The sequence below is a fragment of the Capra hircus genome, unplaced genomic scaffold (genome assembly GCF_001704415.2).
Source record: "Capra hircus breed San Clemente unplaced genomic scaffold, ASM170441v1, whole genome shotgun sequence".
Taxonomy (NCBI): Eukaryota; Metazoa; Chordata; class Mammalia; order Artiodactyla; family Bovidae; genus Capra; species Capra hircus.
This window is the reverse complement of record NW_017211997.1, coordinates 1-26,808: the sequence shown is the minus strand read 5'-3', so window position 1 is coordinate 26,808 and position 26,808 is coordinate 1. Positions and strand designations below refer to the sequence as shown.

The 26,808-nt window shown below is 44.9% G+C and overlaps 1 protein-coding gene across 1 annotated transcript; it reads left to right on the top strand.

The window, feature by feature from the left end:
• Positions 1-5,500: 5,500 nt before the first annotated feature.
• On the top strand, positions 5,501-22,497 carry LOC108635214 (putative neuroblastoma breakpoint family member 5; the record flags this gene model as incomplete). The annotated part of the gene is made up of 11 exons (XM_018045464.1): positions 5,501-5,678; positions 6,402-6,467; positions 7,635-7,749; positions 8,808-9,022; positions 10,073-10,124; positions 14,856-15,070; positions 16,023-16,074; positions 16,825-16,883; positions 20,573-20,624; positions 21,380-21,438; positions 22,446-22,497. Coding segments are annotated over exons 1-11 (1,115 nt in total), but the record flags the coding sequence as incomplete, so codon positions are not given.
• Between the last annotated feature and the right edge of the window lie 4,311 nt (positions 22,498-26,808).

The following is a 26,808-nucleotide window of genomic DNA, read 5'->3' as shown; positions in this document are numbered from 1 at the left end:
GAACAGAAAAAGACACCTCGTGGCCTACGTAGGTGTGATTGGTATTTTCACTGGTAAACCAAGTTATTTTCAGCCTCTTTTTCTCAACTAATCTTCCTACTACACTATTCCTTTCTAATCTCTCTTATATCTGTAATTAAATAATTTTTTTTCCTAGGATGCCTATTCCATCTCCCCTTCGAATTACCCTGGATGTTGTGACTGATGGAAACACCCTGCGTCTTGATTGTAGCTGTGGTTTCCATCTATCAAAATGTGGTATACATTTATATGAAGCACCTGATTTGGACAAGGGTCAGGTCTGCTGACCCCCGGTGACTCTGTATTCATCCCTATGATAAAAAAAAAAGCAAAAAATAAAGAAATCAGATCAGTTTCTGGAAAGACTGATTCCCCCGTGTCATTTTTTCTGTGTATACATCTATCAAAATGTACTTAGTTGTATATTTTTAAAGTGGTGTAGTCAAGAGGATTCATATAAAAATCTACCACATTTCTCCATACCAGCATATTAGGAAATGAAATTCAATAAAACATAATAGAGATAAAATCCATGATCATTTAATGCTTAAGAATAGAGACTGATGACTCCTGAAAACTACTGCTGAGAGAATTAAAGGAGACATAAATAAATAGAAAAATATATAATATTTGTAGATTGGAAGAGTATTTTTAGAATGTCAAATCCTTGTTATTCTCAATAGTATTGCATCTGGCATTTGGGGGACGTATATTTTGCAGGCTAATTATAACATATAAGTGGAAATCAAAGTATCTAAATTAGCCAAGACACACTGAAGGAGAATTAAGTTGGAGGATTTACTCTACTAGATTTCAAAACTAAGGTTAAAACACACTAATTAAGACGATGTACTGGTTTAAGTAAACAGAACACAAATTGATGAATGAAAGAGGAGAGAGTAAGTGATAACCATATCCAGTTTTTTAATAAAGTCAATATGCATCACGGGGTAATGATAGACTTTTCTGCAAAATATCTGTTGTGAAAAACAGGATCAAGTGAGAAATTATTAATACATTTGGGAAGTTTTTGGTAGAAATGCAGTATAGGTGAAGGACACAGCTACTTGGAAGAATCTGACACAAGAGTGAACTAGAAAATATGGGATGGGGTTTCGGAGTAGAAGGGACACTACCCGGGTGTGGCTCCCGCCTTATAACATGGGGGGGGTCTTGGCCCATTAGAGACCCTCTCTGTGCCTCAGTTTCTTCCTCTGCAAAGCAGCAGAGAGTTATGTTTTTGGCACCAGTCAATTTTGAAGCACTAGAAGTACCATAATGAAATAATCATCCCCTCGAATCATGAGGGAGGTCAAAGAAATCAGTGGGTAAGACTAAGTGCACACCTGAGTACCTTTAACAAATAGATTCCAGGTCCCACCTGAACTTGCTGAATCACAGCTGCTTCAGTGAGGACTGTGCACTTGTTTGGGTACTAACTCTCCCAGGTGAATCTTACAGTGATCAGCTTGGGGACAGAACAACTGAGCTGCATACCTTTTACCCCAAACACAGAAGGAGGTCAGAGCAGAAGAAGAAGGGTGTTTCCAATCCAGTGACTAAAGCAAAGAACTATTGGAAGACTGTAGCATTGAAGGACTAGGCCCATCTGACCCCATTTTACTCTTGTCCAGTGTACAACAGAGACACAAGTCCTTGGGGACACATGCCTGTGGCACCTGACTATTCACCTCAAGGAAAGTGAGAGCCCTAATTTTAAATTCAGTCTGGTTTGAGTGAAAGCTAAATTCACCCTTTTTTTGCTCATCGATGGGACCAATCTTCTCCAAGCTGCCACTTCTAAAAATAAATCGTATTGCTATAAATGCAAACTTCAGCAAAGATGTTTGTTAGAAAATTTTATAAACACTCAAGCCACCTAACAAGAAACCAGAAAGTTAGCAAGAGCATTCAATTTCAGGAGAGTTTGGCCCAATGGTGCACAGTCACTGAGAGAAAAGATCCTTGAGTTGAAGGGAAGTGATCCTTTCTGTCTGGGGATGTCCTGCTAACTTCAGGGGCTTGGAAAGCAGCTGCACATTCTAACAGATGGGATTCTCAGGGGGTGCTAGTGGTAAAGAACCCACCTCTAATGTAGGACACACAAGAGACACGGTTTTGATCCCTGGGTCAGGAAGATTCCCTGGAGGAAAAATGGCAACCCACTCCAGTCTTCTTGCCTGGGAAATTCCATGAACAGAGGCGGCTGGAGGGCTACAGTCCATAGGATCACAAAGAGTGAGACAAGACTGAAGCAACTTAGCACAGCACGGATTCTAATAGAAGGGCTGCTCTTGCCTCCAGAAGGCCTCTGGTGTCCTGATACACATAAGCACTCAGGAAGCCTTAGAAGGGCCCAGCCATCACTTCTGCAATTGCTCAGTGCATAGAAATGGTTTAGTTGAAAAAAGGTAGGGCTCTAAGAATAAAGTCAGGTCACAGAGAAAAAGAGGAGTATGAAATGGGACAAAGGAAGGATAAAAACAGTAGGTTCTCCTACCTACAAAATGCAAGGCAAGTTTTTTTTTGTTTTTTTTAAAGTTAACTTTGGTCAAATAAATTTTTTAATGTACCTCTTCTACAATGATGTTACCTTGATGATTACAGTGAAAGAAAGTATCATAATATGTGTGAAATGCCTGGCACGGTATCAGTCAACGAACTATACCTGTTATATACTTCTGTTCAGTTCAGTTCAGTTCAGTTCAGTTCACTCAGTTCTGTCCGACTCTTTATGACCGCATGAATTGCAGCACGCTAGGCCTCCCTGTCCGTCACCATCTCCCGAATTTATTCAAACTCACGTCCATCGAGTTGATGTCATCCAGCCATCTCATCCTCTGTCGTCCCCTTCTCCTCCTGCCCCCAATCCCTCCCAGCATCAGAGTCTTTTCCAATGAGTCAACTCTTTGCATGACTTGGCCAACGTACTGGAGTTTCAGCTTCAGCATCAGTCCTTCCAAAGAACACCAGGGCTGATATCCTTTAGAATGGACTGGTTGGATCTCCTTACTGTCCAAGGGACTCTCAAGGGTCTTCTCCAACACCACAGTTCAAAAGCATCAGTTCTTCGGTGCTCAGCATGGCAAAATTCATCCCTGTTTGGCCTCAAGTCAGATACCTTTCGTGAGCTTTTTTGATTTCATCATATTTAAAATGAAGACATTTGACACATTTTTCTTTCCCCCACAGAATGTCAGGCCTCACAGCAACCAGAAAATAGATTTCCTTAAAGCCTTTGCTGAATCGCACACACCAACCATCATTAAGCGTTGTACTCGGAGGACTGTGTGGGGATGTGGGGAAGAGAAGCTTTCTAAGTAGTTGTTCCAGTTTTGTGTATCTTTTACCTTAACATGAACAAATCTCAGTGGCCTACTGTCACACCCATTTCACCCTCCATCCAGGTTAGACCAACAGCTAAACTGAAGAGACGGATGCTATAGGGCTCCTCTAGGTCTCAGACTCACAAGACCCGGGTAGGAAGAAATGCTAAGGAAGTGAGGAGTTGGTTCAGACCATCACTGTCCGAGGGCTTGCCTGTCTCTCTTTCCTCAAACTCAGCTTCTGTATCACTGAACACAATGCTTATGTTCACTTTGGATCATCATGATCCCTGACCTGTGACCTTGAACTTAACCGTGCTCTGTTTTGTAATACAACCACAGGTCAATGGCATGCGGAAAACTCAAAGAGATGGATCCAGCTGTGTGCCACAAACACTGCTCTGGAACCCTGGTCTGTTCAATAGGTGGGTGACCTGAAAGAACACAGAACAATAGCACGGACCTGTCCCTTCTTTCCTGAACAGATAGGCACCCCCTGGGCTCAGTGGCTTAGTGGTAAAGAAGCAGCCTGCAATGCCGGAGACACAGGAGGTGCAAGTTGGATCCCTGGGTCAGGAAGATCCTCTGGAAGAGGGCATAGCAACCCACTCCAGTATTCTTGCCTGGAGAATCCCCATAGACAGAGCAGCCTGATGGGCTACAGTCCTGGGATCGGCAAAGAGTCAGACAAGAATGAAGTGACTGAGCGCAAGCACACCGTGTTTTCAAGGATGTACACATGAAACTCTTTTAGTCTCTTTGATGGCTTGGAAAGAGCTCTTGTGAGGCTATAATGAAATACATAAATGAAAGTATGAAACGTGGTTTTTGTAACATTAAAAAAAATACCAAATAGAACAACCCAGGCATGTCAAATTTAAGTTCATTCTGAAGCCAACATGCTGCCAGTAAAGAGAAGAAATTGAGATAACAACAGGATGCAGCAAAAGAATACTGAGATGGGACAGAAAATATCGTTGAAAAATTATTGAAGCACTTAGTATTGTGCTCTGATTTTTATCCTACCGTTTTCAGGACACAGACTAAACTGGAGAAGACCTAGAGAAGAAATTCATGACAGTCTACAAGTGTGACATCCTTCTCTTGTGAAAAGGCCAGAAGATCGGTTTAAGAGAAGATGAGGTGATATGGTTTTTCCAGCAGTCATGAATGCGTGTGAGAGTTGAACTATAAAGAAAGCGAGTGTCAAAGAATTAATATTTCTGCACTGTGGTGTTGGAGAAGACTCTATAGAGAGTCCTTTGGACTACAAGGAGAACCAATTCCATCCTAAAGGAAATCAATCCTGAATATTGATTGGGAGGACTGATGCTGAGGCTGAAACTCTAATTACTTTGGCCACCTGATGCAAAGAACTGACGCATTGGAAAGGACCCTGATGCAGGGAAAGATTGAAGGTGGGAGGAGAAGGGGAACATCAGAGGATGAGATGAATGGCATCACCGACTTAGGGATGTGAATTTCATTGAACTCCAGGAGTTGATGAGGGACAGGGAGGCCTGGTGTGCTGCAGTCCATGGTGTTGCGAAGAGTCGGACATGACCGGGCAACTGAAATGAAGTGAACTGAACTGAGGTGACTTTATGATAGCCCGACAGAAATTAAGACCTGCCGGCAAAGTATTTCTCCCATGAATATTGTTATACACAGAAGAATGAACAATGAGAACTCAGCTTAGATAGTGTTTGGAAGGAGATAGATCAGTGGTATCGGGACATGTGTAGTCAACATCAGAGTGGCTGCTGAGGGCTTGGGTGCTATCAGTGGTAATGTTCACAAACGGTCATGGTGTAGGCACCTGGAAGGCAGGGGCCCCCAAGATTCCATGAACCCCTCCCCTACCAGTTCTGTTGTGGCAACTGCAGATGGTTACCTAGCATGCTGGGTCCCCCTCCTTCACTTCTCTCTGAGGCTGAGCCCCAAGCAGCTCCTTTGGCTCTGAGCTCTGGCATCTCCAACTTCTTTTTGTGGTTGAGAACCCTCTAGTTGTTCCCAACAGTAAGTCAGGAATTCCCGTTTTTGTCATCCCTCAGTGCTGATTAAACTAATCTGACTTTGCTTGTCTTTAATCCCCCATATATTGGGTATCTCCTCCCCACCTCTGGCTTCTACCCCTTCCACCACATGTCACCATGGCAGTATGTCTTCCCTCTTTATCGGATCTGAGGGCAGAACCTACCCTTATGGAAATCAACCAGGAGCTTCAGTTGCAGCTGGCAAAGTACAAGCAGGACTTCAGAGACCTCACAGAGAAATTCCTCATATCCCAAGCTACTGCTTACTCCCTGGCCAACCAGCTACAGAAATACAGTAAGTCTTTGAAGTCATGGTCACCAAAGCAATGAGTGATCACTGTCTTCCCTCTAAGAAACTGCAAGTCTCCAGGATTGGTCTCCATTTCCCTTGATCATTTTGAATTCCATCCTGACCACAATCCAGGAAAGGTAGTAGTGGCTCTTTTGCCTTCAGTTTCCTGGGGCTGGGAAAATGGAGGCACAAGGAGTGGAGGCCTTTTCCACGTTTGCAGTGATGTGCAGGGTGAGATTAGAGTTAAAATTCCAGACAGTGATTCCTGGTGCAGGCACAGGAGTGTCTGTGTCTCTCAGGAGCAAACTAAGCTGTGTTGACTGGAATCTTTTCTGTTCTATATCTGATCCTGCATGACTCCTGGCTGAATGTCTGGGACTAATGAACTACTTCAGTTCAAGGTTCTCTGAGGTTCCATTGGCAAAGCCGTGTGCTAGTTATACTGGGGTAACATGTGGTTAGACACTGTAAGAAGGAGGGGATATGATTTAAAGGAGCTTCAGGATGAGTCTGCTTTTCATTGAAACCATGGTTTCTGTGATGCCATTAAGACAGAGGCTCCCTGGTGAGAAGGAAGCTGTGTTTTCTGAGTGTGCAGGTTCTCCTTCCTGAGTCCAAGAAATCTATGTGACTCTGCGGCAAGATTGAAGGTGTTTCTGGTGAAATCAGACAATCTGCACTTTCCCCCCTCTCCCCACTTGAGCTGGTGAAACTTTGGTGATACAGGTTCACCAGGATTCCGGGGAAACCTGAGTCTGTGCTACAAGATGGGTGACCAACATGAGATTGATGGTAAGTGGGGGAGATCACCAACCCAAGTAAAAACCCAGGCAGAGTGTGAGGAGCCCTTTGCACCCACAGTCAGCTGGTGATTGGAATCATTTTTGCCTGTGCAGTAAGAGGGGTCTGGAGTAAGGAAAGAAGTCAAGACCCGGGTACATGAACAACAAGGGGACGAGAGGAATCTTGACAACTTGTGTCTGTTTCACTTTCCTACAGTCATTTTCAGTGAAGCAATGAGGGAGTCAAGGAAAAATGATGGACACAGAGACAAAGAAGAGGTCAAGCCTCCTATTTAAGACAGTGAAATGATGAGCTTTGGGGAAAGCACAAACTAAGTTTTATTTACACCACTCCTTATGATGATAACAAAATTCTAGGAAAGAAATTGTGAGAGTGGTGAAGAAGAAATGTCTCACCGGGACCTTGGTGTGGAGGTCACCACAGCACAGTGGAAAGACGTGGACTCCGCGCCAGGCTTCCTGGGCTCACATCCCTGTTGGGAACCTTCCTGTGTCTCTGTCTCCTCCTGTGTCTGTGTGGTGCCCTAATAGTAACTATTGTTTGAGTTGTGGTGAATGCTGAGTAAATCTGACAAAGCCCTGACCGTAGTGCCCAGCTTGGTGTAAATACACTTAGTTCATAGTTCTACTGTGCCTAATAACACAGACTTTCTCAGTGTTTGGCATATCTCCTTCAGGTCCGTATGGTTTCATGTATTCTATTTCACACAAGTGTGTCCTGGCAAGTTTTATACCTTGAGACACTTGTTCGTTACTGAAATCCCGGCAGGAGGGAACCAGCAGTCCTGTAGTCCTGGGGGCTTCCCGACCACTCAGGAACCGCCACCCCAGGCCCTGCTCAGTGTCTCACCTAAGAGGCTGCAGGTCTTGGTTCAGTGGCCCAGGATTCAGGGTCAGTCTCAGGGGATGTGAATTCTGACTTTGTCCAGTGGCAGTTCATCCTATTCATGGTCTGTGCCTAGGAGCTTCTCTTTCCTCACCTCTACAATGGGGAGTAACCTCGGTTCAGACACTGAGGAATCAGATGTGGAAACCATTCCACTGAGACTGAAGAAGGAGTTACATCCACCACTGAGGTGGCCCATCCTCCTCCCTGAAGGCAGTGAGCACAGCAACAAGGCCAGCTTTCCCTGAGGCAGTGTCTCTCTTTCCTCAGAGTGTGAAGCATGTAAGGACATCGTTGAATCCGTGCTGGGGGAGAAGCTGCTGTTTGAGGTGCGGAGGCCAGCAGAGAAGCCGGCAGAGAAGCCAACGCTTGATGAAAGGCTGAGGTAAGGAGGGCTGGGATGATCATGGCGAGCACAGGGCACAATATTATCAAATAGGTGGAGAACACCAGTTGGTGAATTATGGATTCCAGGTGTTATTCAGGAAGTAATTTACTTTGCTTTTAAATAAACTCCTGCCTTGAATCTCATCATAAAATTCACTACATTCAAGTGAACCAGTGGCACTTGGCTCATTCACAATGTTGTGCCATCAATACCTTATTTGCCTTTAAACCACAACCCGCTCCTGACTGACTACATCCTGGAATCCTTTCTTGACCCTGTCATTCTTAGATTCTTTTCAATACACACCCGCTGTACTTGGCCACACTCTATATCTGTCATTCACTGGACAGTGCTTTGTGTTGCCACATTAAAAAGACAGAAAACACTTTGTGTATGTTTTTAATGAAAATGGGCATGGCCGAGTGAGGAACTGAAGAGACATCCTCATGGTGCAGATTTAGGGAGACATTGATGCACGCATGTGCACTCAGTCGTGTCTGACTCCTTATGACCCCATGGACTTAGCCCTCCAGGCTCCTCTGACCTTGAAGTTTCCAGGCAAGAATACTGGAATGGGTTGCCATTTCCTTTCCCAGGGAATGTTCCGGACTCAGGGATCAAACCTGCATCTCTTGTGTTTCCTGAATTGTCAGTCAGATTCTTTACCAGCTGAGCCACCAGGGACAACATTAGCTTATCTTTACAGAAGCAAAAGATGAATGAAATGTCACAAAATCTTACAGGAGTACTTTCTGATACAGAGGAAACATTTGTTTACCTTCTTTCTCTTTGACATAAGCCAGTCATCAGATATGGAGTAGGAAATGGCACCCCACTCCAGTATTCTTGCCAGGATAACCCAGTGGGCAGAGGAGACTGGTGCACTATAGTCCATGGGGTCCCAAGAGGCAGACACAACTGAGTGACTGAGCCAGTCATCAGATATGTGCCAGAATTCTGTTTCGAGGTCTCCTTGGGGATGTTCTCACAGAAATCCCTAACCGTCTTTCATCTAACTCTTTGCCTATTACAATTGCATCTTCTTTTCCACCTAGGACGTGTGACACCCTAATTCGAAGTCAGGCAAGAGAGCTGACCCAGTTACGGCAGACACTACAGCATGGGAAAGATGACTCTGTCCTGCTCAAACAACACCTCAAGGACCTCCTCACCCACAATGACCAGGGCAGCCACCAGGGGCAGGGCTTCCGAGAGAGACTGTCTGAGGGATACCGACTGGCAGAGCGCATTGCCTGCAAGCTCAGCCCAGGTGAGGCGGCCACAGACCCTGATAGCACTGATCGTCTCCTAGGTCCCCAGTTGATAAGATGAACACCTCTACTAAGAATATTTATCAGCTTTCCTGTTTCGTGTCCTATTTGGGCTATGTAGGAGCAGGATTGTCTAAGAGGACAGAGGAGAAGTGCACAGGGTGGAGGTCATCGGATCCCAACGGTTGGCTTCCTCCCTGATGGACCATGGCCACTGGGGCAGGAGGCAACATCCAGCCAGCATTAAGGCACAGAAAGGAGGAGGGGACAGGAGGCAGCTTGGTAGAGTGAATAGACCCCTACACGAAGCTTGGAAGTTCCCAGGTTCCAGGCTGAGTGCTGGGATGACACTATGTGAGAATGGTTGCTTCTCCTTATGTTAGTAACTGTTCTCCTCTGTAAAATGGATGAAATAATCTGTTGATGGTAGCTAGAGTGATGAAATTTTGGAACATTTACAAGTACACTGCAGAAAAAAGAAAGCCCTTCACTTTGTGGTGTTGGATAAGGTACTTGACAGAGTTGAACTTGGCATTGGGAAAATGGTTTAAACTGGAGCACTCACTTTCCAGAGAGAGACTTTCCCAGATAACATGCAAAAGCCACCTTGAGGAGCCAGGATGTTCCCAGATGGAGGCATGTGGGACGTGGTTGTTCTCCTTAAAGAAAGGAGGGCATCTTCTGAGACCTGAGAAGGCTTATAGAGGCTGTGTCTTGGCAGAATCTGTGGCAAGATGGATGATACATTTGTAGAGGTGGAGATGGAAGGTGGACAATGTGAGGTGATATAAAGAAGAAAAGACAACATTTAAATGTTCACCCAATATCAAGCAGAAGGTGTCCTGAGGATGATCTACCAGTTTAGTAGCAGACTGCCTGCTGGATCAGAAATCCCTGCTTGGGCAGTTGTTTAAAGACAATGCATTAAAACTTCCATACAGCACTAACTCATACATAGATATTTATGACTCTGTGACCAGATGAGTCCCTGTGTTTGTAGTGGATGAAGTGACTAGAAGCTGACTGGACATTTCTGATTTTGTTTGCAGAAATTTACAAAGATGACGACGATGAACAAGCACAAGAAAAACTATCTCCCAGGTAACAATTAACTATCAGTTCAGTTCAGTCACTCAGTCATGTCCGACTCTTTGTGACCCCTTGGACTGCAGCACATCAGGCCTCCCTGTCCATCACCAACTCCCAGAGTTTACTCAAACACATGTCCATTGAGTCCGTGATGCCATCCAACCATCTCATCCTCTGTCGTCTCTTTCTCCTCCCTCCTTCAGTCTTTCACACCATCAGGGTCTTTTCAAATGAGTCAGCTTTTCGCATCAGGTGGCCAAAGTATTGGAGTTTCAGCTTCAACATCAGTCCTTCCAATGACTATTCAGGACAGATTTCCTTTGGGATGGATTGATTGGATCTCCTTGCAGACCAAGGGACTCTCAAGAGTCTTCTCCAACACCACAGTTCAAAAGCATCAATTCTTCAGTGCTCAGCTCTCTTTATAGTCCAACTCTCACATCCATACTGGAAAAACCATAGCCTTGACTACATGGAACTCTGTTGGCAAAGCAATGTCTCCACTATTCAATATGCTGTCTAGTTTGGTCATAACTTTTCTTCCAAGGAGTAAGGATCTTTTAATTTTATGGCTGCAGTCACCATCTGCAGTGATTTTAGAGCCCCCCAAAGTAAGTCTGCCACTGGTTCCACTGTCTCCCGATCTATTTCCCATGAAGTGATGGGATCAGATGCCATGGTGTGGATTTCTGAATGTTGACCTTTAGCCACCATTTTCACTCTCCTCTTTCACTTTCATCAAGAGGCACTTCACTTCTTCTTCAGTTTCTGCCATTAGGGTGGTGTCATATGCAAATGTGAGGTTATTGGTATGTCTCCTGGCAATCTTGATTCCAGCTTGTGCTTCATCCAGCCTAGGGTTTCTCATGATGTACTATGCATGTAAGTTAGAGAAGGAGGTTGACAATATACAGCCTTGACATACTCCTTTTCTTATTTGGAAACAGTCCGTTCCATGTCCAGTTCTAACTATTACTTCCTGACCTGCGCACAGATTTCACAAGAAGCAGGTCAGGTCGTCTGGTATTCCCATCTCTTTCAAAAGTTTGTGGTGATGCACACAGTCAAAGACTTTGGCATAGTCAATAAACCATAAGTAGATATTTTTCAGATAGTTCATCTTTCAGTGTCTTATCTTTTTGCCTTTCATACTGTTCATGGGTTTCTCAAGGCAAGAATACTGAAGTGGTTTACCATTCCCTTCCCCAGGGCCCACATTTTGTCAGAACTCTCCACCATGACCCTACATGGCATGGCTCATAGTTTCATTGAGTGAGGCAAGGCTATGGACCATGTCGTTAGATTGGGTAGTTTTCTGTGATTGTGGTTTTCAGTCTATCAGGAGCTGGTAATGTGTAGGGAAAATATGGACAGGGTCACAAAAGAACATAAGTAGCTCAAGAGAGTCACATGCCAGAAGTAAATATAAGCACAACTGCAGGTGGCATAATTTATACACTCAACGCACATGGAAATGTCCCTGTATTTGGTTGTCTGTTGTCTCTGTGTTACTTGTATGTGTGACCCAAGGCGAATGCAGCACCCTTAGGATTTCATATACACACAGAGAGCATCTGTCCTCCTCTAAAGGAAGTCCAAGTGAGATAAATATCTATTTGTACACAGTTGTTTTAGATCTTTGGAAGGAAGGTAACTAGCAATGGAATTAGTTAGAAGCAAGTAGAAAAATTAAAACCAGGGCAACTGTCAAAAAAAAAATTTGTAGTCTGTGACAATAGTAAGTGAAAGAGGCCTTGGAGGCCTTTCAATTCCTAAAGAGAAGGTAGAACATCTCAGAGAGTCTATAAAGTTTTATATCTGTATTCACTTCACTGTACATGCTCAGTTTCTCAGGTGTTTCTGAATCTTTGTGATCCCCCATGGACTGGAGCATGCCAGGCTCCTCTGTCCATCGCATTTTCCCATGGAGAATACTGGATGGGGGTTGCCATTTCCTTCTCAAGGGATCTTCCTGGCCCAGGGTTCGATGCCACATCTCTGCATTGGCAGGCAGATTCTTTACCACTGAGCCACCGGGGAGGCCCTGATTCACTTGGCTACTTCATCTTAAATTCAACATGGCTTAGGACCCAGGGGAAGCACCTCGTGTGGAAGTTCATTTGTGCTTCCTGCTCCTGAAAGGACCATCCTGGGATGCTGGAGTGTCCTTCCTCATGAGAGGTTTCTGGCTGTATGTAGGGTACCTGCTTGTCCCCCTCTCCCATCTCCAGACAGACACACTCCACTTCATAGAAGAGAGGACAGTTGGTTCTCTCTTTAAAGGGGCCTGCTCTTTTGCTCTCTGTGACCACTCCCCACGCCTCCTGTCAAAACCAGCCAGAATGGCTGGGGTCAGATCTTCTTCATTTAATTTTCTGTCATTCCTTTGCCATCTGACACAGCATGGAGCTGCAGGAGGTTGAAAAGAGGGAAGTGCCTGAAGAATCCAAGGATGAATGTGGTCTGATGCCTTCAATTCTCCAAGGAAGTTCTGACAGCCACCAGCCTTACGGTAATGACAAATTTAAAGATCTGGAAGCAGACCTTGGTCAGGATGGAGCCTGTGGTTGCTCTCATGCTAAAGAAGAGGAAATTCCAACCAACATCTCAGGTAGCCCCCATGTCATTTCTCCTCACAAGCTCTGTAGACCAAAGAAGGTCATTTCTGAGGACAGGTTGCATAGACACATCTCAGTTGAAAGCAAGAAAAAGGTCTATTATGGAACTCAGACATCAGGTGGGTCAGGGAGGTTGCATTCTTTTTTTTTTGCTCTGGGCTAGTCTCTGTCATCCTGACCCCAGTGTCAGGCATTTGACCCACATCACTTGTGACAACTCTCAGCTACCTCAGCTGGAAATCCCCAGGAGGTGTCTGTCAGAACTAGCTTGGAGCCAGTGTGTTGTTCCCTGCAATGATCTAATTTTTGTAAATGCTCCTGGCCTCTCCAGAAATGATGACAGACTTGCCTCTTTCTAAGGAGAGGTGGTTTCCAGGTTTTGTTTTACTGCTCTCAGCCCCAGTCTCCCTTTTCTCGATGTTGGCAGGTCTTAGCTAAGATGTTATCTGACACCAAGACAGAGACAACTGAACCATTGCCTTGCTTGGATGTTTCCATGAAGCAAGGCTGGCCTCTGGCAGTTCCTCCAGCTTCACATGTCATGGTTGCTGTGTAGCACCAAAGATTCTTTTTGATTTGAGAGTTAATACAATTCACTGGGCTTCCCTGCTAGCTCAGATGGGAAAGCATCTGCCCGCAATGCAGGAGACCCAGGTTCGATCCCTGCGTCATGAAGATCCTCTGGAGAAGAGAATGGCACCCACTCTAGTATTCTTGTGTGGAGAATTCCATGGATAGAAGAGCCTGGTGGGCTAGAGTCCATGCGGTCACAAATAGAAGGACATTACTGAGTGCATAACGCTTTCACAATTCCCCCATCACTCTAGCCTCAAGTATAAATTCCTCTAAACCATCAACAACCACATAATCTGATGGGACTAAGCAGTACTATAGAAATAATCTAGAAAATAACTCAGTTCATTTTCTAGCATCTCTGCTGAAAATATATTTTTAAGTGCTTATACAGACTCAGAACAAAGGATATTGGGAGAAATACCAGATCAAGCAGCAAATTTCCTCGATGGGTCAGGATGCAGTCCAGTCTAATTCTCATAAGACTTAAGTATCCTAGAATATCTCTGCTAAAGAATTATGTTCTTACAATGAGAATATTAACGTCCTTGTTGTAAATGTGTTTACTGACTATATATGCCTGAGGTGTGATTTGCTTATTATGACCTGCTGTCTCTGAATTTCCTACTAGATAATGAAAATTATCACAAGCCAATGAGTGGACAAGCACTCCCATTTCCCAGGTAATTGGAAGATCTGTGGGCTGTGAATGCCAGTGGTGACAGCAGGAGACCTCAGATCCAGAGACAAATAGAAAGTCCTCTGTGTGACTCTTGCATCTGTTCATTCAACTGCAATCATCTCTTTCAAGGAGTGGTCTACTTAGGTTTCTCTAGATTGTGTATTTCAATTTTTTAATGATTCAGTTTAGCAGTGTAGAGTGAGTTGACCCAGGTGAAATAAGTAAACGTGGGAGTTCCCGTACTCATGTGTTTTCTCCAGAGTGGTTAAAGTAGGGTGAGATCCTATGGGTCTTGCACTGGTTTGGCATCAGCATGTTTGTATATTGGATTATGAGGGAAGAAAATAGAATGATATTCATATTAAACCAAAATATTGAAAAAATAGTTCTTGAAGGCAGAATATCTAGTCTATAACTCCTTTTTCTCCAACTATGAAACTGATTTTGAAGCGATATTTGTGTAAATAAAAATTTTAATTGAATGGAATAGAGTGCAAACTCAAATCTTCAACTTCTTAAAAGCTGTGTTCACTTGGACACAGATATCCAGATCAACCCAATGTGTGCAGGAAAGCTTGAACCACTGTCCCAGTCCTCTGTGTGTGCTGAGGGTCAGGACGTTAGCATGCAGGGAGAATTCCGTCTCCTCTTTCAACCACCGGTTGTATGCCCATTGCCCAGAGAACCTGCTGTCTCTCCCCAACCCCATGGCAGCCACCCTCCACTCCACATCAGGAGGAGTTCCTTCCCTCCTTAAGGGGGCTGCCCTTTTGCCTTTTGTGACCACTCCCAACGCCTGTCATCAAAACCAGCCAGATAGCGTGGTCGAATCCTCTTAACCTTCTGTCGTCCCTTCTCCATCTGGCACAGCGAGAACTTGCAGGAGGATGAAAAGAAGGTGGAGTTCCAGCAATCCCAGGAAGAATGTGTTTCAGTACCTTCAACTCTCCAGGAAGGTTCTGCCTGCAACCAGCCTTACAGTGATGGAAAATTTGCATTTGATGAAGAGAATGTGGCATCTGCCGTGGATGGAGCCTGTGGCTGCTCTCACACTGAAGAGGATGAAATTCCAACTGGTCTCCCAGGTAGTTTTCAACGTATCTGCTAATCTACTCTGGGAGAGTTACCCCCTTTAATAGACCTGGGGCTTACATACTGAAGCCTGATTTGAACCAGACTCTATAACTGCGTTTAAAATAAGACATTCTATGAACGAACTTTTCTAAGTTTCCTGTCATAGTGGTCCCTGTGGTAAACCTCTCTACCCAAGGCGCTACTGGCAGACTCACAGGTGCCTCACCAGTTGTGGCACAAGAGGTACCTCTCAGGCTTCATAGTTTTGAATGAACCTCTTATCGCACGTGAAATGCTTTAATTTTCATTTCTGAGTAATGTCCCTGAGTTCCTACTCCTGTCCAAGGCTGTTGGCAGTCTTGTTTATACCTTTGGAGATGTCACTACTTTGGTTCACTTCTACCAACCCATAGTCTCTCTCTTTTCCTTTGACTCATCTTGTTCGAGGTCTTCTGAAACCAGAAGGTAAGCCACACTGTCATCCTTTGGGATGTTTCTCTGAGGTAAGGCAGGGCCCTGGAACTTCCCAACCTGATGAATGGCCACTGTTTGCAGCTTTGAGATTCATTTGACTTGATGGTGTGTGGATTCCACTCCCATTATATCTCAGCATGTAATCACTTATCCCATTAATAAACAACATTTCAGATGAAAAAAAGCCTGAGTATTATAGCAGGCTGAGGATGTAGCTAAGTTGTTCCCCAGGAACTGAGGGGAAAAGGATGCATTTAGCTGTTGGTACAGACTCTGGACCATGATACTCTGCCAATGACATATCATATGAAGGTAATCTGTGCAATGGCTCAAGAAGGAAACCCAGTGCCTTCTTATGAGGCTCTTTCTAGGGCCTCCTGTATTATTTCTGTCTTAATGATCTGTTACCACATTGTGAAGACAGGCACAGGATTGGGCGTTTTTGAAAGGCATTTGCCTGATATAACTCTTCTGTTAATTTATTTGCAGAAAACCAGAATGATCACGGTGACATGAAAGGACCAGAGGTGGTTGCCCCGAGGTAATTTTGAATATCTGTGGGCTCCTATACAGTGATGACATCTGCAGACCTCTGATCCAGGGAAAAACTGAACGGGCTGAATATATTGTGTCGTCTGTTTTGCCCACCACTATTATCCTATTTCATAATGTTCTCTGCTTTCACTGCGGTACTTCTATTGTTTCCCATTTCTAATTTACTTGTCAAGTTTAAATCCCAAGTCAGTTGACCAGGTGAACTAAGAGTGATTTTTCTGCACTCAATTTTTATATCAGGTGTGGTTTACAGGTTGAGATGCACATCTGCTTTCTGTTTGGTGTAAGCGTGCTGGCATGCGTGTCATAGTGATGTCAGTGCAATGCAAATGGAAGTGTGAAAGCCAGGGTTCTGTGTCTCTGTGTGTGAGGTGTGGCTGTACCATCAGAGGGAATTCAGGCTGTTCATCAGCCTATTTGGCAAGACACTGAGCACCTCTTGCTCTTTCTCTCTTCTGCCCTGTAAAACTGCTGTGTCTCCCGCACAAAACAGTTTTCTCTCTCTAATGGATCAGACACTTGGCGTGCTTCACCACTCAAACATTCCATCAAAACCAGATAGGACTGTACAGTTTCTCATCAGCCTTGGCTTAGTCTTTTGCCCTCCCTCCCCAACCAGGTTCAGCAGACAGCTGCCACAGATGAGAGAGAATGGTGTCCCACGGGACTCTCCGGATGAATACTATCTGACTTACTCGGTTCTTCCTGGCCTGTCAGACTCCTTCTGGCCTTATAGGAGCAATGCCATCTTCTCCCTTGAGGACGTGGATGTCTCTTATGCCCGGGATGTACCCAGTGAGTATTTTCCTGTGATAGACCTCCACCTGGATGCCCACAGAGACTCTGTATGCTCTGTACTCCTCACCTCTGGATTGCTGTGATTTGTCATCCCTGTTGGAAGCTCTGTAGACAGTGATTTAAATCAGACTCTGTGGTAGAATTTTTTTTTTTGGTAGGTATTTTTATTTATTTATTTTTTCATGAATAAAATAGCCAGATTTATTTGAAGAAAAATAATAACACACTGACTCACTTGTATGTGTGCAGGTGTCCAGAGATGACTGTATTTTTCTTGATTCCTATGCAATGTCTCCTCTTGCCCACAATGCTCCCATTTTCATACCCAAGTGTCCCTTGAGTTTCTGTGCCTTTCCAGAGGTGCTCACAGCCATAATTATTTGTTCCTTCTCTTGTGACACTGCTGTCATCCCCAGGGTTTGTTTCCTCTTAATTGCTTGTCTTAGCAAGCCAATCATCTGGACCCCAGGATGTAAAGAGCCCTCCCATGACTTTGCTTGTATGTTTCCATGAAGCAAGGCTGGGCTCTGGCAGTTCCTCCAGCTTCACATGCCATGGTTTCTGTGTAGCACCAAAGATTCTTTTTCATTTGAGGTTAAATACAATTCACTGGGCTTCCCTGCTGGCTCACATGGGATAGAATCTGCCTGCAATGCAGGAGACCCAGGTTCAATCCCTGCCTCATGAAGATCCTCTGGAGAAGAGAATGTCACCCACTCTAGTATTCTTGTGTGGAGAATTCCATGGACAGGGGAGCCTGGTGGGCTGTAGTCCATGCGGTCACAAAGAGGCAGACACTACTGAGAGCATAGTTCAGTTCAGTTCAGTTCAGTCGCTCAGTCTTGTCCGACTATTTGCGTCCCCATGAATTGCAGCACGCCAGGCCTCCCTGTCCATCACCAACTCCCGGAGTTCACTCAGACTCACGTCCATCGAGTTAGTGATGCCATCCAGCCATCTTATCCGGGGTCGTCCCCTTCTTCTCCTGCCACCAATCTCTCCCAGCATCAAAGTCTTTTGCAGTCAACTCTTCGCATGAGGTGGCCAAAGTAATGGAGTTTCAGCTTTACCATCAATCCTTCCAAAGAAATCCCAGGGTTGATCTACTTCAGAATGGACTGGTTGGGTCTCCTTGCAGTCCAAGGGACTCTCACGAGTCTTCTCCAACACCACAGTTCAAACGCATCAATTCTTCGGTGCTCAACGCTTTCACAATGCCCCCATCACTCCAGTCTCAAGTATAAATTCCTCTAAACCATCAACAACCACATAATCTGATGGGGCTAAGCAGTACTATTAAAAAAATCTAGAAAATACATCATTTTCTGGCAACTCTGTGGAAAATACATTTTTAAGTGCTTATATAGACTCAGAGCAAAGGATGTTGAGAGAGATACCAGATCAAGCAGCAAATTTCCTCAATGGGTCTGGACACAGTCCAGTCTAATTCTCATAAGACTTAAGTGTCCTAGAATATCTTTGCTAAAGAATTATGTTCTTACAATGAGAATATTAACGTCCTTGTTGTATATGTGTTTATTGAGTTTATATGTCTGAGGTGTGACCTGCTCTCTCTGAATTTCCTACCAGACAATGAAAATTATCACAAGCCAATGAGTGGACAAGAGCTCCCATTTCCCAGGTAATTTGAAGATCTGTGGGCTGTGAATGCCAGTGGTGACAGCAGGAGACCTCAGATCCAGAGACAAATAGAAAGTCCTCTGTGTGACTCTTTCATGTGTTCATTCAACTGCAATCATCTCTTTCACAGGGTGGTCTACTTAGGTTTCTCAAGTTTGTGCATTTCAATTTTTTAACCCTTCAAGTTTAGCAATGTACAGTGAGTTGACCCAGGTGAAATAACTACACGTGGGAGGTCCCATACTCACGTGTTTTCTCCTGAGTGGTTAAAGTAGGGTGAGATCCTATGGGTCTTACACTGGTTTGGCATCAGCATGTTTGTAAATATTGGATTACACGAGAAGAAAATAGATTGATATTCATATTAAACAAAATATTGAAAAAATAGATCTTGAAGGCAGAATATCTAGTCTACAACTCCTTTTTCTCCAACTCTGAAAAACAGATTTTGAAGCTGTATTTGTGCAAATAAAAATGTTAGTTGAATGGAATAGAGTCCAAACTCAAACAAATCTGTAACTTGTTAAAACCTGTGTTCATTGGACGCAGATATCCAGATCAACCCAATGTGTGCAGGAAAGTTTGAACCACTGTCCCAGTCCTCTATGTGTGCTGAGGGTCAGGATGTTAGCATGCAGGGAAAATGCCATCTCCTCCTTCAACCACCGGTTGTATGCCCATTGCCCAGAGAACCTGCTGTCTCTCCCCAACCCCATGGCAGCCACCCTCCACTCCACATCAGGAGGAGTTCCTTCCCTCCTTAAGGGGCCTGCCCTTTTGCCTTTTGTGACCACGCCCAAAGCCTGTCATCAAAACCAGCCAGATAGCGTGGTCGAATCCTCTTAACCTTCTGTCGTCCCTTCTCCATCTGGCACAGCGTGAACTTGCAGGAGGATGAAAAGAAGGTGGAGTTCCAGCAATCCCAGGAAGAATGTGTTTCAGTACCTTCAACTCTCCAGGAAGGTTCTGCCTGCAACCAGCCTTACAGTGATGGAAAATTTGCATTTGATGAAGAGAATGTGGCATCTGCCGTGGATGGAGCCTGTGGCTGCTCTCACACTGAAGAGGATGAAATTCCAACTGGTCTCCCAGGTAGTTTTCAACGTATCTGCTAATCTACTCTGGGAGAGTTACCCCCTTTAATAGACCTGGGGCTTACATACTGAAGCCTGATTTGAACCAGACTCTATAACTGCGTTTAAAATAAGACATTCTATGAACGAACTTTTCTAAGTTTCCTGTCATAGTGGTCCCTGTGGTAAACCTCTCTACCCAAGGCGCTACTGGCAGACTCACAGGTACCTCACCAGTTGTGGCACAAGAGGTACCTCTCAGGCTTCATAGTTTTGAATGAACCTCTTATCGCACGTGAAATGCTTTAATTTTCATTTCTGAGTAATGTCCCTGAGTTCCTACTCCTGTCCAAGGCTGTTGGCAGTCTTGTTTATACCTTTGGAGATGTCACTACTTTGGTTCACTTCTACCAACCCATAGTCTCTCTCTTTCCCTTTGACTCATCTTGTTCGAGGTCTTCTGAAACCAGAAGGTAAGCCACACTGTCATCCTTTGGGATGTTTCTCTGAGGTAAGGCAGGGCCCTGGAACTTCCCAACCTGATGAATGGCCACTGTTTGCAGCTTTGAGATTCATTTGACTTGATGGTGTGTGGATTCCACTCCCATTATATCTCAGCATGTAATCACTTATCCCATTAATAAACAACATTTCAGATGAAAAAAAGCCTGAGTATTATAGCAGGCTGAGGATGTAGCTAAGTTGTTCCCCAGGAACTGAGGGGAAAAGGATGCATTTAGCTGTTGGTACAGACTCTGGACCATGATACTCTGCCAATGACATATCATATGAAGGTAATCTGTGCAATGGCTCAAGAAGGAAACCCAGTGCCTTCTTATGAGGCTCTTTCTAGGGCCTCCTGTATTATTTCTGTCTACAATGATCTGTTACCACATTGTGAAGACAGGCACAGGATTGGGCGTTTTTGAAAGGCATTTGCCTGATATAACTCTTCTGTTAATTTATTTGCAGAAAACCAGAATGATCACGGTGACATGAAAGGACCAGAGGTGGTTGCCCCGAGGTAATTTTGAATATCTGTGGGCTCCAATACAGTGATGACATCTGCAGACCTCTGATCCAGGGAAAAACTGAACGGGCTAAATATATTGTGTCGTCTGTTTTGGCCACCACTATTATTCTATTTCATGATGTTCTCTTCTTTCACTGTGGTACTTCTATTGTTTCCCATTTCTAATTTACTTGTCAAGTTTAAATCCCAAGTCAGCTGACCAAGTGAACGAAGAGTGATGTTTTTGCACTCAATTCCTATATCAGGTGTGGTTTACAAGGTGAGATGCACATCTGCTTCTGTTTGCTGTTAGCGTGCTGGCATGCATGTCATAGAGATGTCAGTGCAATGCAATGGAAGTGTGAAAGCCAGGGTTCTGTGTCCTGTGTGTGAGGCGCGGCTGTACCATCAGAGGGAATTCAGGCTGTTCATCAGCCTGTTATTTGGCTAGAGCACTGAGCACCTGCTGCTCTTTCTCTCTTCTGTCCTGTAAAACCTCGCTGTGTCTCCCACACTAAACAGAGTTTTCTTTCTCTAATGGACCAGACTCTTGGCACGCTTCACCACTCAAACATTCCATCAAAACCAGATAGGACTGTACAGTTTCTCATCAGCCTTGGCTTAGTCTTTTGCCCTCCCTCCCCAACCAGGTTCAGCAGACAGCTGCCACAGATGAGAGAGAATGGTGTCTCACAGGTCTCTCCGGATGAATACTATCTGACTTACTCGGTTCTTCCTGGCCTGTCAGACTCCTTCTGGCCTTATAGGAGCAATGCCATCTTTTCTCTTGAGGACGTGGATGTCTCTTATGCCCAAGATTTAACTAGTGAGTATTTTCTTGTGATAGACCTCCACCTGGATGCCCACGTAGACTCTGTATGCTCTGTACTCCTCGCCTCTGGGGTGCTGAGATTTGTCATCCCTGTTGGAAGCTCTGTAGACATGATTTGAATCAGACTCTGTGGTAGAGGTTTAAGTAGAGACATCAGGTGGGTCTGGGAGCTGTGTTCTCTTCTTCATTCAGGTGAAGCCTATGGATCAGGCCCCAAGTTAGATCATGGACCCAAGGCTGGTGTGACACACTGACTCACTTGTATGTGTGCAGGTGTCTGGAGAGGACTGTATTTTCCCCTGATTCCTATGTAGTGTCTCCTCTTGCCCACAATGCTCCCATTTTCATACCCAAAGTGTCCCTCGAATTTCTGTGCCTTTCCAGAGGTGCTCACAGCCGTAATTATTTGTTGCTTCCCTGGTGTCACTGCTGTCATCCCAGGGTGTGTCTCCTCTGAATTGCTTGTCTTAGCAAGCCAATCATCTGGACCCCAGGATGCAAAGAGCCCTCCCATCACCTTGCTTGTATGTTTCCATGAAGCAAGGCAGAGCCCTGGCATTTGCCCACCCCATGAATGACTGCAGGTTCCATGTAACAACTAGGATTCATGTGATTCGGGGTTTTCTTCATTCCACTCATCATTCTGCTAAAGCAGTCAGCATATGATGAGAAAAGCCTGAGTATTACAGTATTCTGCTAGAATGCAGTAGGGCTATTCCCCAGACTCTGTGGAGAAGATGAATCTTTAACTTTTTCCTCAGACTTGGAAGAGAATACCGTGGTGAGGATATACCAGGGCAGGGAGGTCTTGCCTGATGGCTCAGGAAAGCAAACCAAGAACACTCTGAGAGATCCCACTTGAGGCATCTGGAATATCTTTCATAAATAGTCTATCATCTCACTGTTGATATTGTTGACCTCGGGGCAGTATTGGACACTGGATTATTAATTTACACAGTGATCTGCTGAGTGTTTCTTAACGTCTCTGAATTTATCCATAGAAAATCTCGCTGATCTTAAAGATGAGGAAGATCAAGACATCATCTCTTCGAGGTAACTATGGAGAAACCTGGGTCTAACATCACAGGTGACATCTGGTCATCTCACATGCAGGGGAGTCAGAAAGTGCTATCAGAACATGCCTATTTCTTCCATTCAGACAACCACAAATTGTCCCTGTAACAAGGTTGTCTGTTTTCACCCTTTATGAATCCTTCTCAATGATAGTAACTTGCAGTCCAGTTGAAGCAGGGCTACTGATTAGCCACAGGATTTCTTGTACTCCTCTGTTTTCTCCTTTTCATTAAAACAAGCATGCATTGCTTAACTGCCTCTGTCTCTCTGGGTTACGACCTTGGAAGATATTTCATGGCAAGGAAAGTAACTAGAAAAATGTCATGTCACATTGCATATTTGAAAAATAGGTCTTGCAATTGCAAGATTTCTGGGAGTCTATGATGCTGCCAGTGCTGCTGTTCATTTGTATGCAGCATGTACATTTCAACAAAACTTATGTTGTATTTGAAGTCCCCTTGATGTTCTGAGGACGTGTGCGACATGACTATATGTCCTGGGGTGGCTCATCTCCTTCCTGCTGAACTCATTTCTTCTCTGTGCTCAGAGCATCTCATGCTCACTCTCCCTCACTCTCTCTCCCTTTCCCTTTGCCAGCACCTTCAGGCTCCTGATGGGAGCTGTGGGTGTGGGGGGGATTGTTATACCTCCCTCTAAGGGGACTCCCCATTTGGGATTGCAACCTGTCCCTTAACCCTCCTATAAAACCAGCTACGGCTCCCGGTTGACTAATCCCTCTTGTTTAACCCTCTGCTCTCCCAACCCCACAAATCTCAGTGTGGAACAGCTGGTGGTAGAAGACAATGAAGTCCAGCCGGACTCACTGGATGAATGTTATCTGGCTGCTTCTGTTGGCCATCATCTGGCAGGCTCCTGTCATCCTTACACAAGTGCCTCCTTCTCAACAGAGAGAAGAGAAGTTTGCTTGGCTTTAGATGTAAACGGTGAGTACTCCCAGACAGGTTCTTAGGCTCAGGTTGATGAGAACTATGTTCTCAGTTTTAATTTTTAGAAGGCATCATGAGCCTTTGCATTCTTCTTGCCCCAGGCTGCCCTCTGTCACCTGAACTCATCTCATCAGCACAGCTTGTGGTATCAAGTCAGACCAGAGAGGGCAAGTGAAGGGATAAGGGCAGAATCTCAGCTACCACCGTCTCACCTGCAGGAATTTGTGTAACAGAGCTCTTTTTATCAAGATTAGAATCCTTATAGTCATGAAAATTTGCCGCTAATTTTATTTCTTGCATAGCTTCTGGCAAGCTCTCTGACTTTGCATTCATGATTGCGATCTGTTCCATATTTGTAATGCACGTTATATTGTTCCCCAGCTCCGGATCTTACCCCTGGGCTGCCTACCTCCCTCTGAAGCATTTAGATACTAGATCCGGAACATCAAATCTGCCTATGCCCTGTAATTTCCATGAAGCCAAGTATCTGTCTCTGTTGTTCCATCCTCTAGAAACATCCTTGTGTTTCATCCTTTGTGCAGCAATAAGGAGTCTTCCATGTGTGGGTTATAGTTTCAATGTTTCACACAATCTCAGTGGTATAATCTCATGGAAACTCTCCATAAGCTGTGTATCTGATAGGGGTATTGACCTAATTTATGAGCCAGGTGTCCTTGGGTAGCAGTTCATAGGGTGTGGAAATGAAAACCTAGTATGAAATCCTTTGGGGCTTCTTCTTTTTTTTTTTTTTTTTTACTTTTTCTTTAGGAGATGCATTTTTATTCTTAGGACTTTGACTCATAAGATCAACTTGATAAACAAGGAGAAACTCCATTATGTATCAGACTCTATCTGACTTCTTTTAAAATGATATTGGGCATACAAATGTTGTCCATCAGTCAGTTGGTGCCTTTTCACATTGGAAGCCGTTTCTTTCTTATTTCCCATTCTTCCCTGAGGAGGAGAGAAGCAAAGGCTTTCTCAGAATCACAGTAGTTCACAAACCAGAAAGGGAGCATGCAGTTATTGTGCACCTGTTGTCTACCATGCTCCTTACTAAGCGAGCTCCAAGTGCACTGTAGCCCCTTCAGCCCTCCCAGGCACCCTCTCAGGAAGCTGTGGTGTCTCATGGTGGAGCCGAGGGCACTGAGGCTCGGCAAGGTCACTTTACTTGCCCCGGATTCCTGGCCACTGACACGTGGGACACTGACCTCTCCTGGGCCTGATTTCTTGGCTCAGGCTGCGTCCTCTCCTCTCAGCAGTTGGACCATCAGTGACTAAGAGAGGATGTTGTTCACCGTTTCCTCTTTGCTCTGAACCAAATGATTTGCAACTATCTAAATCTTCAACAGAAGTTGCCAGAGGGCTGCAGAGAACCCTGTGGCCCCTCACTCAGATCTGCCAGCTCCCAAACCCTCTGTGCACTCTGTCCCGAGAGCAGAGCCAGTGGCTTCCTGCAGCCCCTCCAGGTGGAGCCACAGCTCCACAGGGCTCTCTCTGGAGAATCAGCCAGGGTGAGAGTCCAAGCCTCTCCCCACCTCCTGCCCCCTGGTCACCTGCTGTCACAACGGGTCCAGGTAGACCGTGAATTTGGCTGTGCTGAAGCCATGAGGAAACTGTGGAGCTCTATCTCAGAAACACTGACAGCCAGCCAGGTGTGGGATTCCTATGAAGAGCATGAGTGAGGCTCAGATATGTGTCTGAGATTTGTGTGATCTGGTCCCTGTCCTGGGAGTCCATTGTTCACAATGGGCCAGGAAAGGCCCAATCCCCACAGATGGGTTGAGATGAAAGAACAGAATATCTAATCTATACAGGGATCCATCCTGTGTCTTGACTCTCATGATAACCCGAGGACACTGTGCATAGCTATTATGCAGCCATGTGGGTACAAGAAGTCAGCTCTACCCCGCCCTCTCTGTACAGGAAGAAACCCTGCAGAAACAACACAAACACTTGATTTTTAAATTACAACTTGATCTTCTATTGGAAGCTTTCCCCACACTAACAATATTGGGCAGTATTGTTGATGTTTGATAAAATGTTTGGTTTTGGTGGCTGAGATGCTAAGGCGTCTGCCTACAATGCGGGAGACCCGGGTTCAATTCCTGGGTTGGGAAGATCTGGAGAAGGAAATGGCAACCCACTCCAGTATTCTTGCCTGGAGAATCCCATGGGCGGAGGAGCCTGATAGGCTACAGTCCATGGGGTCTCAAAGAGTCAGACACGAACTGAAGCGACTTCACTTTCCTTTTCCTTTGGTTATTTTATATTCTGTCAATACAAACAATATTCAAAGCATAGTGTTATTAAAACTCCTTCTCAAGAAAAAGACAAGTACAATTAGATGATGAAATTACACAATGATAATTTAAAACAATCCTAGACACTGATTCAAAATAACATTACAGAATGATCCTAGACACTGATTCAAAATAACATTACAGAATGTAGTTTTGACAGTTTCTTTGAAACACCAAACGTACAAGGATTTACCCTTCAGCCCAAATGAATTATCATAAAATCTGATTAAGTGTGTCCTAACATATGATGATTAGTGATTAAACTTTGCCTAGTGGAAATACAAAGGGCACAGAAGACTGAGAGGAGAGCTTCTGGGAAAAGCCCTGGAAGCTCACAGAGGCTCCTGGTAGAGGCCTGGGGCCAGAAAGGGGCCAGCCTGAGTCATAGGAGGATTTGCAGTGGGAGTGGGAAGTGATGTTGCAGAAGAAAGAGGGACTAGAAGACAGGAGCACTGGGAAGGCGGGTGAGGAGGTTAGATTTGTGTAGCAGGGAGGGGAGGATGAATTTTCCATCAACTGAGGAGCATGGATGAACCAGGATTGGGGGGGGTGATGAGACAGGTGACCTTTGAGAGTGTGGAGAGGACTGAATCAGAAAAAGTAGTTAGAAGGAGGTTGGATGAATGTCTGATGAGAGTCAGACACAGATGCTCTCTGGAAGACTGAGAGATAAGAGGAACATGAGAGACAGTTACAGAAACAGACCTTGTTGAGGGTGCGGATGCCTAAACAGGAGGTGAGAGAGAGCCGCCCAGACAGCAGTGTAGAGCAGGCCCTGGCGGGCCTGTGACCTCACATGAGCCTGACCTGGACCGGTGAGGGTACTTTCACGTCTTTGTAGAAATAGAAGCAGATTTCAGTTCTTCAGCACTGATCCATGGCAACCAGTGGGTGAAAAGCGAGTGTATGTATATTTCTCTCTAAAGGCACAAAGGTGTTCCAGCAGGGTCTCGGGCCCCTCCTCCACTCAGTTCTACGTTGCTGGGTACCATCCCATCCCCACTTCTGCCCATGTGGGAATAGAGCTGACTCTATACATC